The sequence below is a fragment of the Rhinoraja longicauda genome, chromosome 18 (genome assembly GCF_053455715.1).
Source record: "Rhinoraja longicauda isolate Sanriku21f chromosome 18, sRhiLon1.1, whole genome shotgun sequence".
Classification (NCBI taxonomy): Eukaryota; Metazoa; Chordata; class Chondrichthyes; order Rajiformes; family Arhynchobatidae; genus Rhinoraja; species Rhinoraja longicauda.
The window spans coordinates 2,186,396-2,207,561 of NC_135970.1; the positions used below are offsets into that span (position 1 = coordinate 2,186,396).

The 21,166-nt window shown below is 46.3% G+C and overlaps 1 protein-coding gene across 10 annotated transcripts in view; it reads left to right on the forward strand.

The window, feature by feature from the left end:
* sox6 (SRY-box transcription factor 6) overlaps window positions 1–21,166 on the forward strand; it is a 642,359-nt gene that overhangs the window by 590,279 nt on the left and 30,914 nt on the right. For 7 of the 10 annotated variants that reach the window (XM_078414965.1, XM_078414966.1, XM_078414964.1 and 4 more), the window contains 2 exons: window positions 6,251–6,346; window positions 13,357–13,465. In XM_078414965.1, the coding sequence (XP_078271091.1) occupies window positions 6,251–6,346; window positions 13,357–13,465 (205 nt within the window). The remainder of the gene's footprint in view (window positions 1–6,250; window positions 6,347–13,356; window positions 13,466–21,166) is intronic. The other 3 variants (XM_078414967.1, XM_078414968.1, XM_078414969.1) reach the window with 1 other exon arrangement.

Here is a 21,166-nt window from a genome sequence, read left to right on the forward strand (position 1 = left end):
AATCATCCTGCCTACCATTGACTCCATCTACACTTCACGCTGCCTCGGCAAGGCCACCAGCATAATCATGGACCAGTCTCACCCCGGTCACTCCATCTTTTCCCCTCTCCCACCGCACACCACCAGATTCAGGGACAGTTTCTTCCCAGCTGTTATCAGGCAATTGAACCATCCTACCACCAACTGGAAAGCGGCCCTGACCTCCCATCTACCTCATTGGAGACCCTCAGACTATCTTTAATTGGACTTTACTGGACTTTAGCTTGCGCTAAACATTATTCCCTTTATCCTTTATCTGTACACGTTTCAGAGGGATGACCTCTCATCAACTCATCAGCAACAACAGAATCAGCAGTAGTAGAAATGAATTGCTATCAATGAGACTGCACTTGAAGTATTGTGTTAATTTTAGTTCACCTTGCCATAGCAAAGATACCATGAAGGTGGAAGGAGTGCATAGAATCAGACACCATGGAAACAGGCCCTTCAGCCCAACTCATCCATGCCAACCAAGATGCCTACCTAGGGTAGACATAAAATGCTGGAGTGACTCAGCATCGAGAGAGAGAGAAGGAATGGGTGACGTTTTGGGTCGAGACCCTTCTTCAGACTGAGTCAGACTGAGAAAAAGGATGTGTGACGTTTCAGGTTGGGACTCATCTTCAGACCTTTACTTAAGACCAAACTCATGTTTGGCATGGACATTGTGGGCCGAAGAGCCTGTCCCTAAGCTGTGCTGTTCTAGGTGGTGCAGCGGTAGAGTTGCTGCCTTACAGCGCTAGAGACTAGCGATCCTGACTATCGGTGCTTATCTATGCATAGTTTGTATGTTCTCCCTGTGACTTGCATGGGTTTTTCCCAGGAGCTCCAGTTTCCTCCCACACTCCAAAGACGTACAGGTTGGTAGGCTAATGTGTGTGTAGGATAGTGTCAGTGTGTGTAGGATAGTGTTGGTGTGTGTAGGATAGTGTTGGTGTGTGTAGGATAGTGTTGGTGTGTGTAGGATAGTGTGGGTATGTGTAGGATAGTGTCGGTGTGTGTAGGATAGTGTCGGTGTGTGTAGGATAGTGTCTGTGTAGGATAGTGTCGGTGTGTGTAGGATAGTGTGTGTAGGATAGTGTTGGTCTGTGTAGGATAGTGTCGGTGTGTGTAGGATAGTGTCTGTGTAGGATAGTGTCGGTGTGTGTAGGATAGTGTGTGTAGGATAGTGTTGGTCTGTGTAGGATAGTGTTGGTGTGTGTAGGATAGTGTTGGTGTGTGTAGGATAGTGTCAGTGTGTGTAGGATAGTGTCTGTGTAGGATAGTGTCGGTGTGTGTAGGATAGTGTCTGTGTAGGATAGTGTCGGTGTGTGTAGGATAGTGTGTGTAGGATAGTGTTGGTCTGTGTAGGATAGTGTTGGTGTGTGTAGGATAGTGTCGGTGTGTGTAGGATAGTGTTGGTGTGTGTAGGATAGTGTCGGTGTGTGTAGGATAGTGTCAGTGTGCGGGGATCGTGGGTCGGCGTGGGTGAAGTGCCTGTTTCCACGCTGCATCTCTAAACTAAACTAAACTAAAATATGTTCTATATTTCCGTTGGTTTCTCTTCGTGTGAAAGAAATAGTGGCTTCGCGATGATCACTTCCACGACTTGTGTTGGTGCAAATCTAAGATAGACACACAAAGCTGGAGTAACCCAGCGGGTCAGACAGCATCTCTGGAGAGAAGGAATGGGTGACGTTTGTCAGTCTATCAATCATCACCACTGCCGTTCCTTCATTAACAGCAATAATTCTTGAATGTGATAGATGCTGCTGATGCACCCCTTGGAACATTTAACATTGCCTGGTTTTAACAAGCCCTCCATCATCTCAATCTCTTACTCCAATATACAAACACTTTCTTGTTTATCATAATCTAAAGATGCTTAAAGCACACAGCCAGCGACTTCCTTACTCGGCTCTTCAATTTCTGCCAGAGGAATCTCCATTAGGGCCTGACCAGTAATGACTGATGATGCACGGGGAAAGGCATTTATTTGCATTGGTTAAATGATGTATTAACATTTGCCTTTCTTGAAATTCCAGAGCGGAAGGTTCATTTTTCTTTATTGCGCCTCTTAAGTGATGGAGCTCCTTCATGTCTGCGCTCTCTGCCAATTTCAAGTCAATTTCACAATTTCTGAGACCGGCCAGCCAGCGCATCTTTTACGCTCTCAGAAGCAGGAGCAGAATGGCCAGGAAATAATTGAAAGTAGCAAAGTTGAAGTAGCAACAAAAAAAAAATTAATTACAGGCAGAGCACAAAGCTGAACGTTTCAGTACCTTCTGAAGGAGAGCTGCTTGACAATTATTCCCAAACTATAAAACATCTTCTCGTCCTGATTGAAGCTTCAGGTTGTGATCTGGAACGACACAGCATGAGGACAGACACAGCCTGTGTCCTCTTGACCATGGGGACAGACACAGCCTGTGGCCTCATGGTCATGGGGACAGACACAGCCTGTGTCCTCATGACCATGGGGACAGACACAGCCTGTGGCCTCATGACCATGGGGACAGACACAGCCTGTGGCCTCATGGTCATGGGGACAGACACAGCCTGTGTCCTCATGACCATGGGGACAGACACAGCCTGTGGCCTCATGGTCATGGGGACAGACACAGCCTGTGGCCTCATGGTCATGGGGACAGACACAGCCTGTGTCCTCATGACCATGGGGACAGACACAGCCTGTGTCCTCATGACCATGGGGACAGACACAGCCTGTGGCCTCATGGTCATACAGCACAGAAACAGGCCCTTCCGCTCAATTCTTCTGTCATGACCAAGATGCCCCATCTAAGTTTAGCTTAGTTTAGAGATCCAGTGTGGAACAGGCCCTTCGGCCCATGAGTCTATGCCAACCACTATCCTACACATTAGGGACAATTTGCAATCTTTACCGAAGCCAATTAACCTGCACGTTCTCTGGAGTGTGGGAGGAAACCAGAGCACCTGGAGAAACCCCACACATTACAGGGAGATCGTACAAGCTCCTTAAAGACAACACCCATAGTCGAGATCGAACCCGCGTCGTTGGTGCTGTGAGGCAGCAACTCTACTCCTGTGCCACCCTAGTCCCATTTGCCCACATTTGGCCCATATCCTTCTAAACCTTTCCTATCCATGTACCAGTCAGGTGTCTGAAAAGTTGATATTGAATCTGCCTCAAGTACCTCCTCTGACAGCTCGTTTCAAATACCCACCACCCTCTGTGTGAGAAAGCTGCCTCTCAGGTTTTTATTAAATCTTGCCCCTCCCATTTAAACCTATGTCCTCTGATAAGTGATTACCCAACTCTGGGTAAAAGACTGTGCATTCACCCTTTCTATCCCACTCGTGATTTTGTACACCTCTCTAAGATCACTACTCATCCTCCTGCGCTCTAAGGAATAAAGTCCTAACCTGCCCAACCTCTCCCTGTAGCTCAGGCTCTTGAGTCAAGGCAACATCCTCGTTAAACCTCTGGACACTCTTTCCAGCTTAATGACATCCTTCATATAGGAGAGTGACCAAACGTGAACACAGTACTCCAAAGTCTTTGTGTTTTAATTTTCTTGTACATAACACTGAGGAAACATTGATCCCATCTAGAGTCAGGAGTCAAGTCCAGAGTGTTTTATTGTCATAAACAGAACAATGACATTGTTATTTGCAGCAACAAGGAAAGGATACAGAGAAAGATTGGTTCTCTCATTTCAGGTTATATTTTATGCAGATTTAATGCAGATGTACATGGAGCTAATTGACCACAACTCTATTCATTTCCAATGTGGTAGAATCACCCAGTGATAGATCTGTTCCCACCACTCTCAGTATGTGCAAAGGATTATTTTTTTCTAATTTTCCCCCGACATTGCAAGTTAGTTGTGCCTAAACTATTGCAAAAAAAGACAAAGTGCTAGAGTAACTCAGTGGGTCAGGCAGCATTTTTGGAGAACATGGAGAAGTGAAAGTTTCGGGTCGGGACCCTTCCCAAAATGTTTGAATAGCTTAGTTTATTATTGCCACGAGTGAAAAGCTATTCAGTCAGAGAAACGACTATACATTAATGAAATCTGGCTGTCCACAGTGCACAGATAAAGGGTACAATATTTAGTGCAAGACACAACATTCAACCTAGCCATATATAACATTAATTTTATCCATGTTCTCCAGAGATACTGCCTGTCCAGTTACTCCAGCACTTGAGTCATTTTTTTTGTAAACCAGCGTCTGCGGTTCCTCGTTTCTCCTAATGATTGCAAATGGTGGCTTAGGCGTAATCAGTGCATAACTCTACCATGGCGGCACGGTGGCGCAGTGGTAGAGTTGCTGCCTTACAGCGAATACAGCGCCGGAGACCAAGGTTCGATCCCGACTACGGGTGCTGTCTGTACGGAGTTTGTACGTTCTCCCCGTGACTTGCGTTGGTTTTCTCCGAGATCTTCAGTTTCCTCCCACACTTCAAAGACATACGGGTTTGTAGGTTAATTGGCTTGGTAAATATAAAAATTGTCCCTAGTCTGTGTAGGATAGTGTTAATGTGCGGGGATCGCTGGTCGGCACGGACCCGGTGGGCCGAAGGGCCTGTTTCCGCACTTTATCTCTAAACTAAACTAAACAGCCTCCTCCAGAAGGATTTAATGCTAGTTGTGCTTCAGACCCACACATCTTTATGTATGAGCTTTTCATAGTTAAATTGCAGCATCAGCCAGACTGACAGAAGGAGCTTCAGTCTCCTTCTCCTTGCGTTAGCCTGTGTGGGAGGGAGTGTTGCCGTGAGCTTGCACAGTGCAACAGTCCGTGCCATCACACACATTGTGTGACGTGATACTTTTTGCCAGTCTGATCTTATTCCACTACATGGAACTTACAAAGACCTCAGAGGGTTTCCTTGCATTTTGTGAAGTGGTTGAGTTGTCATCGATGTTTCATTGATCACCTTGTGTGAAGCGAACTGGAACATGTTCTTCTGATCCCTTTCATTTAATATGTCTCAGCACGTTAATTACAACAAATCAATGTGGGTTTCTCTAATATTAACATTTTATTAAGAATGCTCTGCTTGTTAAAATAATTCAAAGGTGCTATCCTGTGCAATTAATACCAATCAGAAATTCCACCTTAGTGTCTTGATATATCCTGGTTTAGTTTAGTTTAGAGACATAGCATGGAAACGGCCCAGTCCATGAGGCTATTGATCACCCGTTCACACTATAGACAATAGACAATAGGTGCAGGAGGAGGCCATTTGGCCCTTCGAGCCAGCACCGCCATTCAATGTGATCATGGCTGATCATTCTCAATCAGTACCCTGTTCCTGCCTTCTCCCCAAACCCCCTGACTCCGCTATCCTTAAGAGCTGTCTCTAGCTCTCTCTTGAATGCATTCAGAGAATTGGCCTCCACTGCCTTCTGAGGCAGTTCTATGCTATCCCACTTTCTCATCCACTCCCTACACACTAGGGGCAGTTTACAGAGGGCCAATTAACTGACAAACCGCACATCTTTGGGATGTGGGAGGAACCTGGAGGAAACCCACGCGGTCACAGGGAGAACGTACAAACTCCACACAGACAGCATCCGAGGTCAGGATGGAACCCAGGTCTCTGGTACTGCGAGGTAGCAGCTCTACCCGCTGCCCCACGGTGCCGTCCTAATGTTGCCAACTATTTTGGTCCATGGCCTTATGCTCTTGCCTTTAAAAGGGTTTGCTGAAGTGACCATTGTCTCTTCGCATCGCTTTTCTTGCATTGTAGATACAGCATAGAGAAAATGTACTTTCAACATCATACTGTGTGGAGTGTTTTTATGGCATTCACTTAAATTATAACAAAACAGATGATTGAAATACATGTCCTCCAGATGAGTGTATTCATCGTGCAATATACCGATCAAAACGTGAATTAGGAACAACCAAACACAGTGCCCTCCATAATGTGTGGGACAAAGACCCATCATTTATTTATTTGCTTCTGTACTCCACAATTTGAGATTTGTAACAGAAAAAATCACATGTGTTTAAAGTGCACATTGTCAGATTTTATTAAAGGCCATTTTTATGCATTTTGGTTTCACCATGTAGAAATTACCCACCCGCTGAGTTACTCTAGCATGTTGTGCCTATCTTTGGTGTAAACCAGCATCTGCAGTTCCTTCTTACACCATTGTATATGCTTCTGGATTATTTGATGCCATGTTGTACAATCTGCTGTTCTAGATCAATCTGACACCATAACGTGCATTTCTAGATCAATGACATGCCATGCAGTGTGACATACTGTTCTAGACCAGGGAGGTACAATGTAGCATACAGTCTTCAAGCCGTTCCGAGCTATCCTGTTATTGTAAGTACAAAACTATATATTTCTAAATAAAGTTAATGCAGTGAACTTTATGTTTGCTCGGGGTGATTTGTTGAGGTGTAAAATCACAAAATTTAAAATCTCATGTATATCTAAATATTGTGCTGTTTCATTTATTGGTCCACTTGTCAAACAGAAAATCTGTTTGGAAAATCATGTAATTGGTTAGATATCCTTGAGAACACAATTAGGCTTAAGTAAACCTGGGCAGCACAGTGGCGCAGCGGGTAGAGCTGCTGCCTCACAGCGCCAGAGACCCGGGTTCAATCCTGACCTCGGGTGCTGTCTGTGTGTGGAGTTTGCACGTTCTCCCAGTGACTGTGTGGGTTTCGTCCGGGTGCTCCGGTTTCCTCCCACATCCCAAAGACATGAGGGCTTGTTGGTTAATTAGCCCTCTGTAAATTGCCCCTAGTGTGTAGGGAGTGGATGAGAAAGTGGGATAACATAGAACTAGTGTGAACGGGTGATCGATGGTCGGCATGGATCCGATGGGCCAAAGGGCCTGTTTCCACGCTGTATTTCTACAACTAGATTGAAGCTAAAATATTGTTGTTGTTTGCGATATGATGCATTGCCAACGACTATTAAAGGATGATCAGGAATTCAATGAACAAATAAGATGTGGGCTTAGAAACAGGTGTGTGTGTGTAGAACAGTAGAATCTTATCTGGTATCGAATTGCTGTTTGTGATTAGGTACTTATAGAGACCATTACAGAGCCAGTAACTTCGTGTCTGATGCTCTGTGTAAATGACACTCAAATGCATTGAAGTACACAGACATGAACAGTGGCATTTAGGGTATTGTGTTCAGTTCTGGGCATGATGCTTACACCAAGCCTTATCTGCCTGCATGTGATCCATAAGCCTACATTCCCTGCATATCCATGTGCGTATCCAGAAGGCTCTTAAACACCACTGTATCTACTCCCACCACCATCCTTGGCAGCGCTTTCCAGACACTTACCACCTTTTCTGTCAAAGATTTGTCCGGCACATCTCCTTTCCCCTCTCACCTTGAAGCTATACCCTTGAGTATTTGACATTTCCACCTTAGGGTAAAGGTTCTGACTGTCTACCTCATCTGTGCCTTATAATTTATATATACATCTATCAGGACTAATCTCAACCTTTGGTGTTCCAGGTCAAACAATCTGTTGGTCCACGTTCTCCTTGAAGCTGATACTCTCTGCCCCAAGCTGCTCTCACCCCGTCCCAGTTTCCTGACCTGATCAAGAGTCAGGAGTCAAGAGTAATTTATTGTTATACTAGACCAAGTGGACCCGTTGGGCCCAAACCTCTCCTGCATTGGTGCAGCACCCTCTCCTCACCCCTCCCCCCTATCCTCCCTCCCCCATTCCTCTCCCCACCCCCTTACCTCCCCCCCCTCCGCCCCCTCCCTCCCTCCTCCCTCCTCCCCCTCCCTCCCTCCTCCCCCACCCTCCTCCCCTCCCCCTCTCCTCCCCCCTCCCCCTATCCCCCATCCCCCCACTCCTCTCGCCACCCCCTTCCCTCTCCCCCTCTGCCCCCCTCTCCCTCCTCCCCCTCCCTCTTCACCCACCCTCCTCCCCTCCCCCTCCCCTCCCACTCCCCCTTCCCCTCTCCCCCACTCCATCCCCCTCAACCCCCCTTATCCTCCTCCTCCCCTCCCTCCCCCTCCCTCCACCCCCACCCTCTCCCCCTCCGCCCCCTCCCCCTCCCTCCCTCCTCCCCCTCCCTCCTCACCCACCCTCCTCCCCTCCCCTCCCCCTCCCCTCCCCCCTTCCCCTCCCCCTTCCCCTCTCCCCCACTCCATCCCCCTCAACCCCCCTTATCCTCCCTCCTCCCCCTCCCTCCACCCCCTCCATCCCTCCCTCCCTCCCTAGGAGATCGATTTAAACGTAAAAATATGAATAACTAAAAATATAACAACGATTTCAATGAATCTTCTTCCATTAGCACCAAAGGGACAATGGTGAGTAAGGCGGGCCTAAAATTGTCGCGCTATCGTGTACGTTTTGGCTGTAGTTCAGGAACAAACAAACAAACAAACGAGAGGTTTAGTGTATAGATGTCCCAGATAGAACAATTAAATTCTTACTTGCTGCAGCCTACAGAATATGTAAACACACAACAGAATATGTAAATAAGTACACTGTAAATAATAATAATAATAATAATAATAATAATAATAATAATAATAATGATAATGATAATGATAATGATAATGATAATGATAATAATAATAATAATAATAATAATAATAATAATAATAATCTATTGTAGTTCAGTGCTTATTTGCAGGTTATAGTGTTTAATAGCCTGATGGCTGCAGGGTAGAAGCTGTTCCTGAACCTGGACGTTACAGTTTTCAGGCTCCTGTACCTTCTTCCCGATGGCCACATGCTCCCACTCCACCAATGGCAGCTGCCCGGGCCGGGAGGCGGGTTGCTACGCAACCTCCATTAGGCGGCGCCCGGGCCTCTGGACCTACACTGTCCGGACCTACATTGTCCGGGCCTACTGTGTCGGGGCCTACAGTGTCCGGGCCTACAGTGTCCGGGCCTACAGTGTCCGGGCCTACAGTGTCCGGGCCTACAGTGTCCGGGCGTACATTGTCCAGGCCTACACTGTCCGGGCCTACACTGTCCGGGCCTACACTGTCCGGGTCTACAGCGTCCGGGCCTACAGCGTCCGGGCCTACAGCACCCTCCGGGCCTAACACGGGACAAGATGGGACAAACCAATTTAGCCCAAAATACGAGATGTCCCGGCTAAGACGGGACAGTTAGCATCCCTAATGGTAGGCCCTTCAGCCTACCTGTCCATGCCGACGAAGATGCCCCATCTAAGCTGGGCCCATTTCCTGCATTTGGCCCATATCCCTCTAAACCTTTCCTATCCTGTACCTGTCCAAGAGTCTTTTAAATGCTGTTATTGTACCTGCCTCAACTACCTCGTGTGGCAGCTGATAAAATCACCCCTCAGCCTCCTGCGCTCCAAGGAATAAAGTCCCAGCCTATACAACCTCTTCCTGTAGCTCAAGCCCTCAAGTCCTGGCAACATCCTCATAATTTTTCTCTGCACTCCTTGTGTGCATTACTCCTGGTTTGATTGGTAAGTTTAAAAATGATTTGGGTTTTAACGTAATCTAGGAAGAAGGAATGGAAATATTTCTTTATTTAATTTTGTGAACAATTTTCAAGTGAACTAATTAGGGCTCTCTCTGCTGAGTTTCGTTACAGAGAGACATTGGCAATGCAGTAAAGAATGCTGAGATTTATGAGGATGCTGCCAGAACTCGAGGGCAAGAGGGAGAGGTGGTTTATGGTTAAATTATTTGTTGATCTTCCATTGTCTCCAGGGTGGGAAAAAATTTTTGTTTGAAATTATGGTTTTAGGTAAAAGATTTAATAGGAACCTGAGGGGTAACTTTTTTTAATAGTGTGTGGTGAGCTTATGGAAAGAGCTACCAGTAGTCGAGGTAAGGATACTTGGGCAGCTATGTGAATAGGAAATGTTTAGAGGGACTTGGACCAAATGCAGGCAAATAGAACCGGCTCAGATGGGGCATCTTGGTTGTCAAGGACATGTTGGGCCAAAGGGTCTGTGCTATCTGACTCTGGGATACTTTGACTTGTCCATTAATTGGCATTAACTAGATACTGTGACCATGGGAGACCCATAAATACTACTTTATCAAACTAGAAAACAAGCTGTTACACACAAAAACACAAATCTACATATTATCTGAAAAAATAAAGAATTTATGCAAATGTAAATGAAAGATAAAAATTACTCTTTGTTTTCAGTGGGTCTCTTGATCTTGTCTGAAGAAAATTCCCTTGAATCTGTGCATCTGAGGAGATCTTTAGTTGATGAAGCATTGATAAGTTAAGGGTGTTTATACAGATTGCATTAAAGAGTGCTGCGTGGTATAGAAATGGCGGGAAAGTTAAAGTTAAGGTATCACAAAATGCTGGAGTAACTCAGCGGGTCAGGCAGCATCTCTGGAGAGAAGGAATGGGTGTCGTTTTGGGTCGAGACCCTTCTTCAGACTGATGTCAGGGGAGAGGGCGGGACAAAGATAGAATGTACTCCGAGACAGGGAGACTGGTGGGAGAACTGGGAAGGGGGAGGGGATAGAGAGGGAAAGCAAGGGCTCTCTGAAGTTAGAGAAGTCAATGTTGATACCGCTGCTTGGTTAACGCTGGCCCATGCAGCTGACTGCCAGGGAGCATGAGTTACGAGCTGCTGGAAGAGGTAGTTGAGGCAGGGACTGTCACAATGTTTAAGAATCAATTAGACAGGTGCAGGTTTGGACAGGTTTGGAGGGATATTGTCCAAACACAGGCAGGTGGGACTAGTGCAGATGGGACATGTTGGTCGGTGTGGGCAAGGTGGGCCTCTGGGTCTGCTTCCACACTGTATCACTCTATAACTCTCAAACAAAAATAACACAAAGTGCTGGAGTAACTCAATGGGTCAGGCAGCATCTCTCGAGCACACGGAACGGTGAATTTTGAATCAGAACTCTTCCCACTGTGGTACTCCAGCATTCTCTGTTTTTTTTTGTAAATTGATATCTGCAGATCCTTGTGTCTAATGCATGGAACTAATGCGTGTTCCACCAAACTCAGGAACAGCTTCTTCCCCTCTGTTATCAGGCTTCTGAACGGTCCTTCCATAAGCTAGGGTGCTGTCCGATTCACCTCTACCCCATTGCGGACATTGGACTTTGTCTCTGGAACTGATGTGCTACAATGCTGAGAACTATATTCTGCACTCTGTATCTTCCCCTTTGCTCTGCCGATTGTATTTGACTTGATTGTGCATATGTATAGTATTTTCTGTTTAAGTTTAGTTTATTGTCACCTGTACCGACCGAGGTACAGTGAAAAACTTTTGTTGCATGCTAACCAGTCAATGGAAAGACAACACATGATTACAATCGAGCCGTCCACAGTGTACAGATACATGATAAAGGGGTTAAGGTGAATTTATTGAAAGTAATGAATGTTGCTGTAGGAGTAGATTTAAAAGAGTGGAGCAATTTTAATGCATGATTGAATATCCACTTCCGTGTCTAGCACACATATATCCCTTTGGATAGCATGCAAAATGAAGCTTTTCATTGTACCTCGGTACAGTTGACAATAATAAACCTAAACCTAAATCTCAACCTAATCCTCACATCTCCTGAGCCACAGAGCCATAGTTGTAAACTGGGAACTTAGTTTAGAGATACATCGCAGAAACAGGCCCTTTCGGCCCACCGGGTCCGCGCCGACCAGCGATCTCCGCACATTAACACTATCCTACACACGCTAGGGACTATTTTTATTTTACAATTTACCAAGCCAATTAACCTACAAATCTGTACGTCTTTGGAGTGTGGGAGGAAACCGAAGATCTCGGACAAAACTCACGCAGGTCACGGGGAGAACGTACAAACTCCGTACAGACAGCACCCGTAGTCGGGATGGAACCCAGATCTCCGGCGCTGCATTCGCTGTAAGGCAGCAACTCTACCGCTGCGCCACCGTGCCGCCCCAAACTGTGGAACTGTGAACTAAGGCACAGGAACTGTGGCCTTAGAAGTCTGACATGCCCCACACACCTCTGACCCCAGTGGCAAGGCATATCACACAGAGTCATGCAGCGTGGAAGGAGGCCCTTCGGCCCATTGAGCCTACACCAGCTGTACACAAGAGCAATCCAGTCAACACCATTCAGTCCATCCAAATTATCTTTGCAATGACATTCTAGTCATTGAGATCTGATATTAGAGACTTTCAAATATATTTTGAACAGCAGAGTTGTGGCCTTGTGTAATACATAACCCATGCTGGAGAGAACCTGAGCTGCTCTTTTATTGCTTTAAGTGTAAGCAGATCTGACATTTAATATTGTTTTTGTTTTGGGCTTATAGAAACCAGGTTCTCCCTGACCTGAAACGTTGCAAGCTATTTTGTTATGTAATTGAAGTATAAAACAGCTAAGGAATAGAACAGAGCCTCTGGAGCCACTGCCTCGCAGTGCCACAGACGCAGGTTTGATCCTAACCATGAATGCTGACTCTGTGGAGTTTGCTCGTTCTCTGTGACCCACGTCCCAAAGACGTGTGGGTTTGTAGGTTAATTGGCCTCTATAATGTGTCCCTTGTGTGCAGGAAATAGATGAGAAGGTGGGATAACGTAGAACTACTGTGAACGGTTGATCGATGGTCGGCGTGGACTTGATGGGGCGAAAGGCCTGTTTCATTGCTTATAATCGATCAAATAGTGAGACTTAAATAAGAACGTGTATTACAATAAAGGGCGGAGGTAGAACCAACAGCACTTACCTCTGTCAGAGCACAGGACAGCACAAGGGCAGGGCCTACAGCCCACGGTATCTGTGCCAAACATGATGCCAAGAACAACTCTTATCTGCCTGCACATCATCCATGGCCCACAAATCCCTGCATATCTATGTACTCATCCAAAAGCCTCTGAAATGCCACTATCAATATGGCTCCACTACCACCCCTGGCAGCGTGTTCCAAGCACCCATCACCCTTATGTAAACGTGCCCTGCACATCTCCATTAAACTGTGCCCCTCTCACCACCTGCATTTTCGGCACGGTGGCGCAGCGGTAGAGTTGCTGCCTTACAGCACCAGTGACCCAGGTTTAATCCTGATTACGGATGTTTGTCTATGCAGAGTTTGTAGGTTCTCCCCGTGACCTGCGTGGTTTTCTCCAGGATTTACGGTTTCTTCCCACACTCCAAAGGTGTACAGGATTGTCAGCTAATTGGCTTGGTATAATTGCAAATTGTCCCTAGTGTGTGCAGGGAGGTGTAAGTGTGCGGGGATCGCAGGTCGGAATGGACTCAGTGGGCCGAAGGGCCTGTTTCCACGCTGTACCTCCAAAACTAGACCTGAAACAATAAAACTCTAGTATTTGGCATTTCCATCCTGTGGCAAAGTGTCTCTCAGGAATAACAAGGGCTTTGTTTCTTTCTCTGCAGGAACGGGTGCCCTTTGAGAACCTTGCACAGCAGCTGACAGGAAAGACAGGTGAAGATGTCAAGGTTGGTCCAGGTGTCATTGACCTGACGAGGCCAGAAGATGCAGAAGGTGAGTGGGTAACATCAAGGCACGACAAAACACTCTTCATCCAATAGCGTGGTCATGGTGGCACAGTGGTAGAGTTACAGCGAATCAGCGCCGGAGACCCGGGTTCCATCCCGACTACGGGTGCTGTCTGTACGGAGTTTGTACGTTCTCCCCGTGACCCGCGTGGGTTTTCCCAGAGATCTTGGGTTTCCCCCACACTCCAAAGACGTAGAGGTTTGTAGGTTAATTGGCTTGGTAAATGTAAAAATTGTAGCTAGTGGGTATAGGATAGTGTTAATGTGCAGGGATCGCTGGTCGACGCGGACCCAGTGGGCCGAATGGGCCTGTTTCCGCGCTGCATCTCTAAACTAAACTAAACTAAACTAAACAATAAGTGGCCAATTACCAATTGGTAATTGAAAAAGGGACCCGACCCAACACCCTCCCTGTCCATTCCCTCCAAAGATTAAGCTGGAAAGAGTGCAGAGATAATTTACAACAATGTTACCTGAGCTGGAAGGAGAGGTTGGGCAGGCTAGGACATTATTTCTTGGAGTGCAGGAGGCTGAGGGGTGATCTTATAGAGGTGTATAAAACCATGAGGGGAAGAGATAGAATGCACAGTCTTTTACCAGTGTATGGGATTCAGAAACAAAAGGACATCAGTTCAAGGTGAGAGGGGCTAGATTTAATAGGAACCTGAAGGACATTTCTTTCACTCAAAGGGTGGTAGGTACAGGAGTCTTTTACCACTGCCAGAGGTAGTTGAGGCAGCTACTATAAGCAACATTTAAAAGACACTTGGACAGGTACATGGATAGGAAAGATTTAGAGGGACGTGGGTCTAGCCTAGATGGGGCATCTAGGTCGGCATAGACGAGCAAGATGCCAGAGAGAGAGAGAGAGAGAGAGAGAGAGAGAGAGAGAGAGAGGGAGAGGGAGAGGGAGAGAGAGAGAGAGAGAGAGAGAGAGAGAGAGAGAGAGAGAGAGAGAGAGAGAGAGAGAGAGAGAGAGAGAGAGAGAGAGAGAGAGATTAGACAGACAGACAGACAGACAGACAGACAGACAGACAGACAGACAGACAGACAGACAGACAGACAGACAGACAGACAGACAGACAGACAGACAGACAGACAGACAGACAGACAGACAGTTAGATAGAGCTCTAGGGGCTAGTGGAATCAAGGGATATGGGGAGAAGGCAGGCACAGGTTACTGATTGTGGACGATCAGCCATGATCACATTGAATGGTGGTGCTGGCTCGAAGGGCCGAATGGCCTCCTCCTGCATCTACTCTCTATGCTATGTTTCTATGAGTTGGGCTGAAGGGCCTGGTTGCATGTTGTGTGACCCGCTGAATTCCTTCAGCACCTTGTGTCTTGCTCAAGATTCAAGCAATCTGCAGTTCCTTGTGTCTCCACCTATCACTCGCCTGGTTGTGTCCCACCCACATTCACCTCCCTTTTCCAGCTTTCTCTCCCCTATTCCAACCAGTCTGAAGAAGGGTCCCGATCCGAAGCATGGCCTGTCCATTCCCTCCACAGATGCCGCCTGACCCACTGATTTCCCCCAAGATTCGTGATTCCAGCATCCTCAGTCTCTTGTGTCTTAAATTTGATTTTTAAAGTTTTGTATATACTTTCTTTTTTATTAATTCTTAGGTTTTTCTTTCTCCTTGAGAATCCACAGCAGAATTATTATTCTGAATTATTATTACTCTTGACCCAAAACGTCATCCATTCCTTCTCTCCAGAGATGCTGCCTGTCCCGTTGAGTTACGCCAGCTTTTTGTGTCTACGGTTTAAACCACCAACTGCAGTTCCTTCTTACACATTCTAATTTAATTCATTGGTTCATTGTAAACATTTTAGAAAATTGTATTGGATAACAATTCGAAAGGAGATGAGGAGGAATTTCTTTAGTCAGAGGGTGGTGAATCTGTGGAATTCATTGCACGGCTGTGGAGGCCAAGTCAATGGATAATGTTAAGGCCTCTTTTTTAAAGATTCTTGATTAGTACGGGTGTCAGGGGTTATGCGGAGAGGGTAGGAGAATGGGGTTGTGAGGCAATGATAGATTACCCAAGGTTGAAACGCGGAGCTGACTTGATGGGCCGAATGGCCTAATTCAGCTCCTATCTCTTATCAACGTTAACAATCTTGTGAGTATTTAGCTTTGAACGTAAAGTGAATAAATCACCCATTTTGTATTTTCTCGATGTGCCTGTGTCTGCTCACACATGCATCATCTGATCACAGCGAAGAGATTATCACTTTGCAAGTCACTTCCAAAGCACTAGTGAGTTCTTGGATTCAAGTACAGGGCAAACAGAAGATGCCACTATCACCTTGTACATAACTCCAAGATTAAACCTAGTGAATCTGGATTCCCACCCAAATGATGATTCTCCATTCCCAACTGAGCCATCTGTCTACACTGATCAGCCAAAACATTATGACCTGATGAGCCAAAACATTATGACCACCTGCATAATATGCTGTTGGTCCTCCGTGTGCAACCCCATACGCAGCAGGGTGCGATGTGTATAGTGACACATTCCTCCCGTGACCACCATTAACATTTTCTGTGACTTGTGCCACAGTAGACGTTCTGTCGGTTCGGACCAGACGGGATAGCCTTCGTTGCCCTCACGCATCGATGAGCCTTGGGCGCCCAACACCCTGTCGCCGGTTTGTGGTTTGTCCCTCCTCGGACCACTGTCGGTAGGTACTCGCCACTGCTGACCGGGAGCACCCCACAAGCCTTGCCGTTTCAGAGATGCTCTGACCCAGTCGTCTGGCCATAACAATTTGGCCCTTGTCAAAGTCGCTCAGGTCTTTACTCCTGCCCATTTCTCCTGCATCCAACACATCAACTTCAAGAATTGACTGTTCACTTGCTGAACAGTGATCCCACCCCTTGACAGATGCCATTGTAACAAGATAATCAATGTTATTCATTTCGCCTGTCAGTGGTCATAATGTATTGGCTGATCAGTCTACAGTATATCCTGTTGTAATTTGTGGGCATAATGCCATGTGCATTTACAGTAGTTCAGAGGGTCCACAGACAGCGAATTCTGGGTGTTGACGTGGTGGTGAAGAGTAAAGTGTGGAAGTGAAGGAACAGTACTGCACAGGACCACAATGATGTGCTGCGGTATCAGAATGTTACGGGAATGACAATGTGAACACTCTCTGTCCAGTTTGGAAACGTGGAATATAGAATGGTGCAGACCCCTTGGCCCACAGTGTCTGCACCAAACATGAAGCCTGTTTAAACTAATCTTCTCTGCCTGCATGCGCTCACGGGGAGAGCGTACAAACACCGTACAGACAGCACCCGAGGTCAGGATTGAACCCGGGTCTCTGGCACTGTGAGGCAGCAACTCTACCGCTTCGCCACAGTGCCGCCCACCGCACATCGGTGATCGCTGGTCGACGTGGACTTGGTGCGCCGAGGGGCATGTTCTCACGCAGTATCTTTCAACCAATCAAGTCTGAATTTTGCAGACAAAATATGTTGGAAGGGACTGCAGATGCTGGTTTATACCAAAGATAGACACAAAAAGCTGGTGTAAGAAAATAACTGCAGATGCTGGTACAAATCGGAGGTATTTATTCACAAAATGCTGGAGTAACTCAGCAGGTCAGGCAGCATCTCAGGAGAGAAGGAATTGGTGATGATTCGGGTCGAGACCCTTCTTCAGACTGAAGAAGGGTCTCGACCCGAATCATTTTGTGCACAAAAAGCTGGAGTCAGAGAAACATCTGCAGATTTCAGAAAGGCACAAAATGCTGGAGTAACTCAGCGGGTCAGGCAGCATCTCTGGAGAAAAGGAATGGGTGATGGTTTGGGTCGGGACCCTCTTCAGACAGGGGGTCCTTTTCTCCAGAGATGCTGCCTGACCCGCTGAGTTACTCCAGCATTTTGCACCTTTCTGAAATCTGCAGATGTTTCTCTGACTTATTTCATACATCGAGCAGAGAATTCTTATTTTTCAACTGCATGAAATCATTGTATTTAATTTCAAAACTCCTGTTACTGCATCATCAAATTATTCGTTGGACAACTGACTAAATGAAGCTGTGGGCACAGAGGAAACCGAAGCTGTAATGTAATTTATTTTTTTACTTGCAGCATTTAAGGTATAAACTGTGGGGAGTGCTTGCATGACAAAAGCAAAATCTACTTTTGTGTTTCTCATCTGTAGCTGAAAAGAGGAACAATTCCTCTTGTGCCAACAGTTGTCGAGCATAAATATTTGTAACAGTTACCATGGTAATTCAGAAAAAAAAGACAAGAAACAGTAAATGTTGAAAGTTACACCGGGAACAAGGATAAATATTTCTGGGGAAGAATTTAAACTTTAGATAGCGTGTAGGTGAAATTTTGGAAATGTCATCGCACGGTCGACGGTGGTCGGGAGAAGTTTTTCAGTCTAACACATGCTCCACGCATCAGTTCTTTGCACAGTCATTAGGTCTGTGTTTTAACTGCTCAGATGTGAAACATTAGCAGATACCACAAAGGCTTCAGTGAGGTCTTTTGTTCCCTTCCATGTGGTGAGCTTGCAGGTTGAGCAGGGTTTTGGACGCATGTTTGCTTTAGCTCGCCTCGTCAGGGGTAGCGGGGGGGAAGGAACGCAAGACATCCAAGCAGGAAATAGACTAATCCAAATGTGGTTTGCAACAGTATTAGACAAATTTTAAAAGGGACTGATTATCCATTACGACGCAATTGACTCCATATGGACTTGGCAATAATAAGTCTATTTTATCCCCAAGTTTCAATGGATGGTTCACATTTCCTCCTGTCTCAGAATACACACAGAGGGAAATCTGTAACGTTCTCAATGATCACGGCTGTTGATTCCAATTTAGAACACAAACTCGTGAAACCCTTTCCTCTTAATGTTACAATGAGGGAATATTCATTTACGTAATTCAATGAGTGTCTTGTTATTCGGAAATAGAGTACAATTTATTTTTTGGCAACTCAAACGACATTAGATCTAGGTTTAGGTTTAGGTTTATTATTGTCATGTGTACCGAGGTCCAGTGAATAGTGTTGCTTTGCAAGCTATCCAAACAGATCACATAACCCTGTACATAAATACAATCAAGTCAAACTCAAGTACAATAGGTAGAGCAAAGGGGAAGATACAGAGTGCAGAATATAGTTCTCAGCATTGTAGCGCATCAGTTCCAGAGACAAAGCCCAATGTCCGCAATGGGGTAGAGGTGAATCGGACAGCACCCTAGCTTATGGAAGGACTGTTCAGAAGCCTGATAACAGAGGGGAAGAAGCTGTTCCTGAGTCTGGTGGCTTTCAAGCTTCTGTACCTTCTGCCGGATGGGAGCAGTAAGTAGAAGTAATGACTGGGGTGGGACAAGTCTTTGATTATGGGATGGTTAGCATATTATCTAAAGTGCTTCATTACAACCGCATGATAGTTCTTTTGATCTTTGAGGGTGACTCCTGTCTGCACCTATCCTTCAGGTGTCGGCTCCCATGGTACTTGGAGCTACCAGCCACCCTAATGTGATGTCTCTGCCCAGTGAGACTGACTAATGAATGGTCGCGAGCTGCTCAATTATGACAACCACTGCATCACGTTCAACGCCGAGCCTATAATCTTTTGACAAGCGCGCAAACTTTTATTTCGGGTTCACTGGGCAGTAGTTCAGACAGGGAATTCTGGCAGACTTTGTTTCTTCTCCCACTTACCATGCTCGATCATGCTCGATCATGCTCGATCATGCTCGATCATTCACTTCAATGATTTGATGATACTTTGGTCCAGTGAAACTCATTGTCTGTGCATACAATCCGGTAAACCCAGACGGCACACCTCGCCTGGGCAGTACACAAAGAGTCGTCACATTTTAGTCGTCTTGCCTTCTCACAGTGGCAAACCAGGCCTACCACTACACGTGGCCACAGACCCCCCCCCCCCCCCCCCCCTCACCCCCTCCCCGACTGGGTCCCTCTTCCATCTCTACCCCCCCCCCCTGCTGGATCCCACTTAGTTTAGTTTAGTTTAGAGATACAGCGTGGAAGCAGGCCCTTTCGGCCCACTGGATCCACTCCGACCAGCGATCCCCACATGCTAACACGGCCTTATACCCACTCGGGACAATTTCTATTTACATTTACCAAGCCAATTAACCTATAGACAGTAGACAATAGACAATAGACAATAGGTGCAGGAGGAGGCCATTCGGCCCTTCGAGCCAGCACCGCCATTCAATGTGATCATGGCTGATCATTCACAATCAGTACCCAGTTCCTGCCCTCTCCCCACACCTACATACCTGTACGTCTTTGGAGTGTTTCGGAGAAAACCCTCACAGGTCATGGGGAGAACATACAAACTTGGTACAGACAGCACCCGTAGTCGGGATCGAACCTGGGTCTCCGGCGCTGCATTCGCTGTAAGGCAGCAACTCTACCGCTGTGCCACCATGCTGCTCTTTGTTTTCGTCGGTCCCCACTAGGTCCTCTCTACATTCTCGGTGCCCCCCGCCAGGTCCCTCTTCAATCTCGGTGGGCCCCCTGGCAGGTGTCTTTCCATTCTGGGTGGTTCCCCCACCACATCCCTCCATGTTCTCGGTGACCCCCTGCTGGGCCCCTCTTTAGTCTCGGCTCCTCCCCTCCCCGCCAGGCCCCCCCTACATACTCAGTAACCCCCTGCCCCTTCCTCAACCATGGTTGAGGCTGACCTAGTTACCATGAATCAGGCATCAGTAATGGACCCTGAGTGTCCTTGGCTCATCTTGAACATGGATGGTTAATTGATCTTTCAATTCCACAATTTTAATATGCTTTTGACTCAAGAAAGCAAACTTTGCAATAGCAAAATGGAGCAAAATTATGAATTACTATTGATGGACCCAAAATGCTGGAGTAACTCAGCTGTTACACCCCAGCGGTATCAACATTGACTTCTCTAACTTCAGGTAGTCCCTGCTTTCCCTCTCTATACCCTCCCCCTTCCCAGTTCTCCCACTAGTCTTCCTGTCTCCGACTACACACTATCTTTGTCCCGCCCCCTCCCCTGACATCAGTCTGAAGGAGGGTCTCAACCCGAAACGTCGCCCATTCCGTCTCTCCCGAGATGCTGCCTGACCCGCTGAGTTACTCCAGCATTTTGTGTCTACTATCTATTCTCCTGATGACTTTACACATGATATTGAATGACTTTATTACATAGAGACTCCCAAGTTAATTGATTAAAGAACAGTTAGCTACCTCTCAATTGCACGCAAATGTTTGAAAATTCCATGGTGCATTAATCTATAATTTAATCCCCAATTACCGCATTTTGTCACCTCCAATTGAAAGATCTTTCAGCATGTTTGTGTAGATTTTGTTAAAGACTACAATCTGAAAGCTTTTGAGAATTAAATCCTTAAATCAAAATATAAATAAAGAACATAAATTGGACTTTGGCTCCGAGGCAGAATTGTACTGAAGCATTGTACATGATATATTGTCACTTAGGAGAAAGGCTATTGCTTGTGTTGGATCACAACAGCTATAATTCGAGATGGTCACAAATCAAATGTGCACAACACATCATTCAAAGTCAATCATCCTTAGGAGGGGAGAATAAAACCTATATTGTGCTTTCCCTGTGCGTAAGGTTTCAGCACGTCGGTGCAGTGGTAGAGTTGCTGCCTCACAGCGCCTGAGACATTCCATCCTCACTACTGAGT